At 44.5% G+C, this 7,777-nt stretch overlaps 1 protein-coding gene across 1 annotated transcript in view; it reads left to right on the top strand.

Annotated features, from left to right (window-relative positions):
* LOC105808755 (monocarboxylate transporter 14) overlaps positions 1 to 5,788 on the top strand; it is a 27,746-nt gene extending 21,958 nt beyond the window's left edge. Inside the window, exons 4-5 of the mRNA XM_012642482.1 lie at positions 179 to 1,156; positions 5,555 to 5,788. Of these exons, the coding sequence (XP_012497936.1) occupies positions 179 to 1,156; positions 5,555 to 5,706 (1,130 nt within the window). The 3' untranslated portion in view covers positions 5,707 to 5,788. The remainder of the gene's footprint in view (positions 1 to 178; positions 1,157 to 5,554) is intronic.
* The last annotated feature ends 1,989 nt before the right edge of the window (positions 5,789 to 7,777 follow it).

The following is a 7,777-nucleotide window of genomic DNA, read 5'->3' as shown; positions in this document are numbered from 1 at the left end:
GTCCCTACTGGTTCTTGTCCTCAGTGCTGCTTTTTTAAATCACTATTGTTTCTTTGTAGAAAGAAAAAGTATACATAGACGCTAATTTAAGGGAATGCAGATGATCTTCAAATGCTAAAATTCTGGCTCCGGCCACTGATGGTGTACTGTGTGCCTTTTTCCCTCTCAACCCGCGCAGGCCTTGGCAGCGGGATGGCCTACCTGCCGGCGGTGGTCATGGTGGGGAAGTATTTCCAGAAGAGACGAGCCCTGGCCCAAGGCCTCAGCACCACGGGCACAGGATTTGGTACATTCCTAATGACCGTGCTGCTAAAGTACCTGTGCAAGGAGTACGGGTGGCGGAATGCGATGTTTATCCAAGGTGCTGTTTCCTTAAACCTGTGTGTCTGTGGGGCGCTCATGAGGCCCCTCTCCCCTCAGCAAGACGGAAACAACCCAGGAGAGAAAGATCCGCGAGTCCTCCCGGAGCTCTCCGCTGAATCTGTGAAGTCAAGCGGACGGCTGGGCAGAGCAGAAGAGAGGGATGGCGGGCTGGGGAACGGGGACACCCTTTGTGACCTGCAAGCCCAGGAGTGCCCAGATCAGGCCCTGCCCAGGGAGAACATGTGCGCCCTGCGGGTTCTGAAGACCGTCAGCCAACTGACCATGAGGGTCAGGACGGGGCTCTCGGACTGGTACTCGGGCTATTTCGGGACGGCCTCGCTCTTTACCAATCGCATGTTTGTAGCCTTTATTTTCTGGGCTTTGTTTGCATACAGCAGCTTTGTCATCCCCTTCATTCACCTCCCGGAAATAGTCAATTTGTATAATTTATCGGAGCAGAACGATGTTTTCCCTCTGACTTCAATTATAGCAATAGTCCACATCTTCGGAAAAGTGATCCTGGGCATCGTGGCCGACTTACCTTGCATCAGCATTTGGAATGTCTTCCTGATGGCCAACTTCACCCTCGTCGTCTGTATTTTTATTCTGCCGCTGATGCACACGTATGCCGGCCTGGCGGTCATCTGTGCACTGATAGGCTTTTCCAGCGGTTATTTCTCCCTAATGCCTGTCGTGACTGAAGACTTGGTTGGCATCGAACACCTGGCCAACGCCTATGGCATCATCATCTGTGCTAATGGCATCTCTGCGTTGCTGGGACCACCTTTTGCAGGTAAACTCTCCGGGGTTTGAAGACCTCAGCGTGCATGCAGACAGTGAGGGTGTGGGGCGTGTTGTCATTAACGTTATAGTGAATATTACATTGAAGTTAGGAACTTTCGATCCTTCTCCTCATGCTAAAGCTGCCAGGCTGGTAAATCGAGGCAAGAAAGCAGGTGAGGATGCTGGGATACTGCAGGGCCCCTGCCCGTCTGAAGAGGGCAGCCTCTGCCCAGCTCCAACGATTTCTGTCACCAAGAAATACTGAGAATTGTTGCCAGATCTTATTGTTGTTTTTTCCCCCTAAGTGAAGGTAGAAATCTGGACTCTTCGGTGGCACTTTCAGATTTTTAGAACTCTTTGTGTAGGTCCAACACGACACATCCATGGGCTGGATCTAGCCCCGTATTTGCTTTCCATTGCTGCTGTAATAAATTGCCATAAACTTAGTGGCTTAAAACAATGCAGATTTATTATCTTACCCTTCTGGGGGTCAGAAGTCCAAAATGGGTCCCACTGGGCGAAAGTCAAGGTATCGGCTGAGCTGCACTACTTCTGGAGGCTCCGGGGGAACTTGCTTCCTTGCCTTCTCCAGCCTCTGGAGGCTGCCTCATTGCTTGGCTCCTGCACCCCCTTCCTGCATATTCTAAGCCAGCAGCGCCTCGTCTTCCCCTCTCCCTTGCTCCCTGCGTCCTCCTTTCCCTTATAAGGATGCCCGTGGTTATATCGGGCTCACCTGGGCAGTCCGGGATCATCTCCTCATCCCAAGGTCCTTAACTCGATCACATCTGCAAAGTCCTTTTTGCATGTTAGGTCACACATCCATAGCGTCCAGGGATTAGGACATGTGCATCCTTGGAGGTGGGGCATTCTGCCTCCCACAGGCCTGAGGCCACCAGTTGGCAACATCAAGGGTGAGAACTCTCCCCTGCATTCACTTCAGTTCACCAGAGAATTTGCTTCCTGCAGTGGACGGACCAGAGGTCGCGGGCACTGAGGAGTCTTGTGTCTGGGCTGGTACCTCTCTTAACTTGTCATTGTGAAATGGGTTTTGGCTTTGTGGAAAAGCAAATTAGGTTTGGGCAGGTGGACTCAGCCCCAAGATGCCAGGTACTGGGCAAAGGTGACAAGGTCTATCTTATGTCCAAAAATTGGAAGCAGGAGCCCACATAGGGTGGCAGGGGCTGGGGCCAAACATCAACACAAAGGTGCTCTCTGGAGGTGGCCGTCAGAGGGCGAGCAAGGACCAGTGGCGATTGTCAGAGCTGCTAGAGATTTCATGCAGTGTTTCAGGATAACTTAGTGCAGCCTCACCTGTTCAGACATCCTCCCTCCCCACCCACCCCTGCCTGTCTGCCCTCTCCATGCTTTTTATTCTCACACCCTCTGGCAGGAACACTCTTCCTAGTGGATGGGGGAACTCCATGGTGTAGGACAGAGCCCTCTCTGCCCCTTCCTTCCCAGTCTCTCTTTAAATCCTAAAGTCACCTCCTCTCTTAGGACCCCACTAGCAAAGGGCTGTGCCAACAAACCCATTTTTTAAGTACCATTAGAATTTGAAGTTCAAGAAATCACAGATTTTTGTGTATTCAGCTGACAACTGGCAGCTAGCTGACTAAAGGTTTAAGGCCCCAAGAGTCACTTTAGGAAGCTCCATGGCTACATATGGGTTTCCTCCTGGATCAGGCTGCTCCTGTTGTCTCCATACAGAGATGCAGATGCAGCATTTGTAGGTAGTAGTGAATAACTATAGCAGTGCAGCAAACTATACTGGCAGTTGAAAAAGCTGAAATTGCTCACTGGTCTCATGCAGAATTCTGTATCAGGTAGGGATGCATTTGGTTATAAGAGAATATCTTGACAATGATAGTTTAAACAGACTTAATTGTGGCACATGACCAGAAATATAGAGCCCAAGCACTGGCTGATAGTGAGACAATGTCTTAGAGATCCCCTTGGCCTTTTCCTCTTGCTAGTTGCCTCATGATTATACAATGGCTGCTGTAGCTCCAGCTATTAACCCATCGTTTATCATCACGTGCTGCTAGGGGAACTCCAAAATTAATGTTCTGATCTGCCTGTCTAGGCCAGCAACATACAGTGGACTTTCTTTCTTTGTGTTTGTTGGTTTCTTCTCCTTCCACTGAACTCATGCACCAAGAAATGGTAAACAACACTCATGGACTACCTGCATTGTGTTTAATTCATTGACTTTTCAGGCCAAGCAGCCAACATTGCAATGAGATGTAAGCCCAGCATTTATCCACCATAGGGTCAGAGTGCCTGGCAATGTGAGTAATTAAATGCCCACATTAACTTCTTGTTAGAAATTTGAGATGGGCTAGAAATTATTACTTAGCTGGGTTTGCAGCAAGGAAAATTACTGTTCACACTACCTGTTCTAAAAAATTCATTCGGAAATAAATGTGTTTTCCATTTCTCAAAGAGATTTCTACTGGCATTAAAGAACCTCGTACAATTTAGTACCATGGTAGACAATCACACATTTTCATTTAGGAGAAAAATGTAATGTACAGTCAGAGATAGTGAACAGACATTTCAACCATGTCACTTAGCAACATGAACTTCTTGATGTAGTTCATTTATAGTATTGCCGGGCATTCAGTTCAACTCTTTTAAAGATCTGGCTGACCAAGAATAGACACATTATCTCCTCCAGTCCCATAAAATCTAACACCTTAACAATAATTTGCAATGTTTTTCACCATGAACTGGAAGTACTTATGTAATTAGCAGGAAAAACAGCTATTCTCATTTGACAGACTCACATGGAAAGAGAATGCAATTTAATAGGGAGCCAGGTTTTACTGTGAAGCTATTGATTTGAATTGGTGCTTGGGTCAGGGTCGCCAAGGCTCCCAGGTTCCAAATGAAGGAACTGAGATCAGACTTCGAGGGAGAAGTGGGTGAAGGGTGAGTGGGGAAGGCCGCTTGCGGGCAAGGCTTGTGTCGACACATGCTGAGGGGCCAAGCTCCAGGTAAAGTCCTGTCTCTCCTGACCTGCTCTGCACCTGACTGGGTTTGCGTTCGAAGTAGAGGAAATATTAAAGTAGGCACCGAAGGGAGATGGCAGGATCCAGAGTTATTTATGAATAAGTCCTAAAGGTAGATTGGAGGAAACCTATGGGATTGGTTGAACATATAATTAAAGACAACTCCTGCAAGTTGTGCTATATTAAAGTGTTTGCAGTTGGGTGTGCTTTTTAAAAAAATTGACACGAGTTACTTTTGAAGCTTGGGGCATGTGGAGATGCTTTTACTTTTAGAGGAAAGAGGCAAGATTTTTTTTTAAAAAAATAATGAATTTAATTTAAGGCTGCAGCAACACATAATATACTTGGCAGACATTTTCTGTTAACATATTCTGTAGAATAAAAATGGCAGGTGGGGCGGAGAGAAGGGGACCCTATGGGGCTGGTATTTATGACTGTCCCCGCCAGAGCGGGGAGCAGTACACGTACAGACGGAACCAAGCAACATGCCCTTGAAACTCCGAAGTCCTCGGTCTGACTTGCGCTGGTGAGTAAGCTCAGGGCACCAGGGAAGAGAGGTGGGCAGGGGCCACATCACGGGGGCCTGGAGCTTATGATCAACCACCTCAAACAAAAAGGCATATAAATAGTCTGAACTAAAGACAAAATTCATTTTCCAGTTGAGTAGGGTTTTGTCCTATTTCTGAGGCTCACGTTAAGCAGCAATAAATAAATAATAGTCCAACTTGTTTCAGCTGTCGGGGTCTGTTACTCGGAGCCATCGGTTCTCAATCGCTTGATCATACGAAAAGCGAGGATTTAGCTGTTGTAACGATACGGTCAGCTTTCGCACGGGATGAGTGGAACAGGAGAGCCTCATTTGTATTTATCGATGTCTTTACGTTGCGGACTATAGACAGTCCCACCGCGTACTCTGCGCACATCCGCCCCCCTCTGCGCCATCGGCAAGTGGATTGTTCACTTTGTCATAATTCACAGCGGTCCATAGCGGACAGCTGGTAACACCGGCCAGAAGTTGGGTGCATTTTCGTCCATATGTCAGTGTTGTTCTGATTCAGTTTTGAAACCGAATCATTATTTTTAGGTTATGTTTAATCTTTTTTGCCCTTCTTGTTTCAAATTGTAGATTAAGGAAAGATGACAGAGCATTTTACTGAGCCACTTCTAAAGAGTCTGTTATTTTTTTTCCCCATTTTTATATCAAATAACAAATTCAAAAACTTGGTTTACTTTTAAAGTATATCCAGAATTCATAGCTTTTAACCTGTTAGAAGAAAAGATTATAAGTTTTTTTATGTTATTGTTTTTCTTTACGCACGCCTCGACCGATCCCTGTAAACAGATAACCCGGGCGCATCGACTATGTCACACTGAATATATTCTTTTTTGTTTTGTAGGGTGGATCTACGACATCACCCAAAAATACGATTTTTCCTTCTATATATGTGGTTTGCTTTACATGGTAGGAATACTCTTTTTACTCATTCAGCCGTGTATTCGAATTATAGAACAATCCAGAAGAAAATACATGGATGGTGCACACGTTTAGTGTCATGTAATGTTTCGTGTCAGATTTCATTGTGATACTCATGCCTACCTCACATGGTTGCTGGCAGGCACCTATGACAGAATGTGGGAAAGCACTTTGTATGGTAACTGGCATTGTCATCTGTAAAGGCCATTGTCACGGCCTCATTTGTAAGCAGCACTGCCTCTCTGGGGAGAAGCAATGCTAGAAGGTATTAAGGTCCACATATGTTTTAGAGATGACAATGTTCTTCAAAGACAGCCTATTAAATAATTGGTAGAAACGCTCTTATAAAAACTATTCTCTCTTATCCACTGGAACTAGGGTTTTAGATACAGCTTTTAAGGCAAAGACAGGGAATAAAAGCTTTTCACCTCAGCTGATTCTTTGTAAGGTGAAATGAAGTATCTCTATGCTTCTGGAAAGCTCTCAGATAAATGGGTTTCAAGCACAAGAATATAACTCAATTTCAGAAATTAATTATTACAGGGAGCTATTGATCTAACAATATAAAAAAAAAGCCAGGCTCTAACAATTAAACACGGGTTTTTTTTTATGTTTTTTTTTTCTTTCTGAGACAGGGTCTCACTCTGTCACCAGGCTAGAGTGCAGTGGTGTCATCATAGCTCACTGCAACCTCAAACTCCTGGGCTCGAGTGATCCTCCTGCCTCAGCCTCCCAAGTAGCTGGGACTACAGGTGCACACAACCATGCCTGGCTAATTTTTTGTAAAGACGGGGTCTCGCTGTGGCTCAGGCTAGTGTCGAACTCCTGGCCTCAAGGGATCCTCCCACGCCTCAGCCTCCCAAAGTGCTAGGATTATAGGTGTGAGCCACAGTGCCCAGCTGGTTTATATTTTTATAAAAGAATTCTGCAGCTAGGGTGTTCGATTAATAAATCTTCCTCTAAGAGAAGGCATTTGACATCAATCCTAATTCAATGTTATCCAGTTACAAACTGAATCTTGAGACAAAACCTTAACAAATAAATAACATTAATGATGTCCTTAGTGAAAGCTGTATTTGTACACACAATCATTGAATCAAGGGCTGCAATTAAGCACTTATATTCATATGCATTGGCTTCTGTCTTAGATTATGAGCATGATCTGGGGCCTCTAACAATTTTTCTGAGTTTCTCCTCCCCCAAGAATATTACATACAACTAATTGCTAATTGACATATGAAGTTGGTGGTTAAATCATTTGTAAAGCATGTTGCTAATGCAAAATATAAGACCATCAAGTAGTGAGGGTAATAAATGGAATGCCTTTGGGCTAGATGTCACCTGTGCCCCAACATTGGAGGAGTGGTAACAAACAGCCCATCTCCAGGGCCTCTTGTTATATAGATGGTTCATTTGCCTGAGCACCGCATAGTTTTAAAAATAGTTCTCTTGATTGATTTCATACAGAAGATAATTGTGATCCATGACATCAAATAATGCCCTTCCATTATCTGAGATGTCTATTTTTCTAAGCCAAACATTTTTCAGACTGCAGAATGTTCTTCCCAGAACCATTATGAAATTTCTGGCTGCCTTACTTGTTTATACATATTTTAAAACTATTTAAATTTCTACTCACATTTGCTCATCCCTCGCACACAAAATCCTTTAGTATCATTGCCAGTGTCTTGGGTCAAATTTATCTAAAGTGAAATACAGCCCATTCTCAGTTATCCTTGCTAATTAGAGGCAGGAATGCTACTAGGAATTGGAATCACAGAATGTTACCCCTAGACTAATTTTAGCCAGCTGTTTCGGTTATACTCTGCCAAGCCCTTCCAAGATGTTAACAAGTGATTCAATGGACAAATTTCCTTTTTGTTGCATCTCCATTATTTCCTGCTCCGATGTCTAGCAGGAGGCGTCGTGTAATGAAAGGACCACCAAAATAATAAAAGGCAGCTAATGGAAAGAAGAAACAAAAGCGTAGCTAATATACGCACTCGGTATTACCTCCAATGATTCGAAAATTGCCTGTAAATTATTATAGACAGTAAATTGCATGTCATACTCCATTTGGTTCAACACAGTGACCTGTTTGTTATCATTACAGCTTTGGCTGCTGTTAAAGAATCCAGCTCTCTAT

The sequence above is a fragment of the Propithecus coquereli genome, unplaced genomic scaffold (assembly GCF_000956105.1).
Source record: "Propithecus coquereli isolate 6110/MARCELLA unplaced genomic scaffold, Pcoq_1.0 Scaffold18, whole genome shotgun sequence".
NCBI classification, from domain to species: Eukaryota; Metazoa; Chordata; class Mammalia; order Primates; family Indriidae; genus Propithecus; species Propithecus coquereli.
Note: the sequence above shows the minus strand (reverse complement) of the source record. Positions and strands in the feature narration are given on the sequence as shown.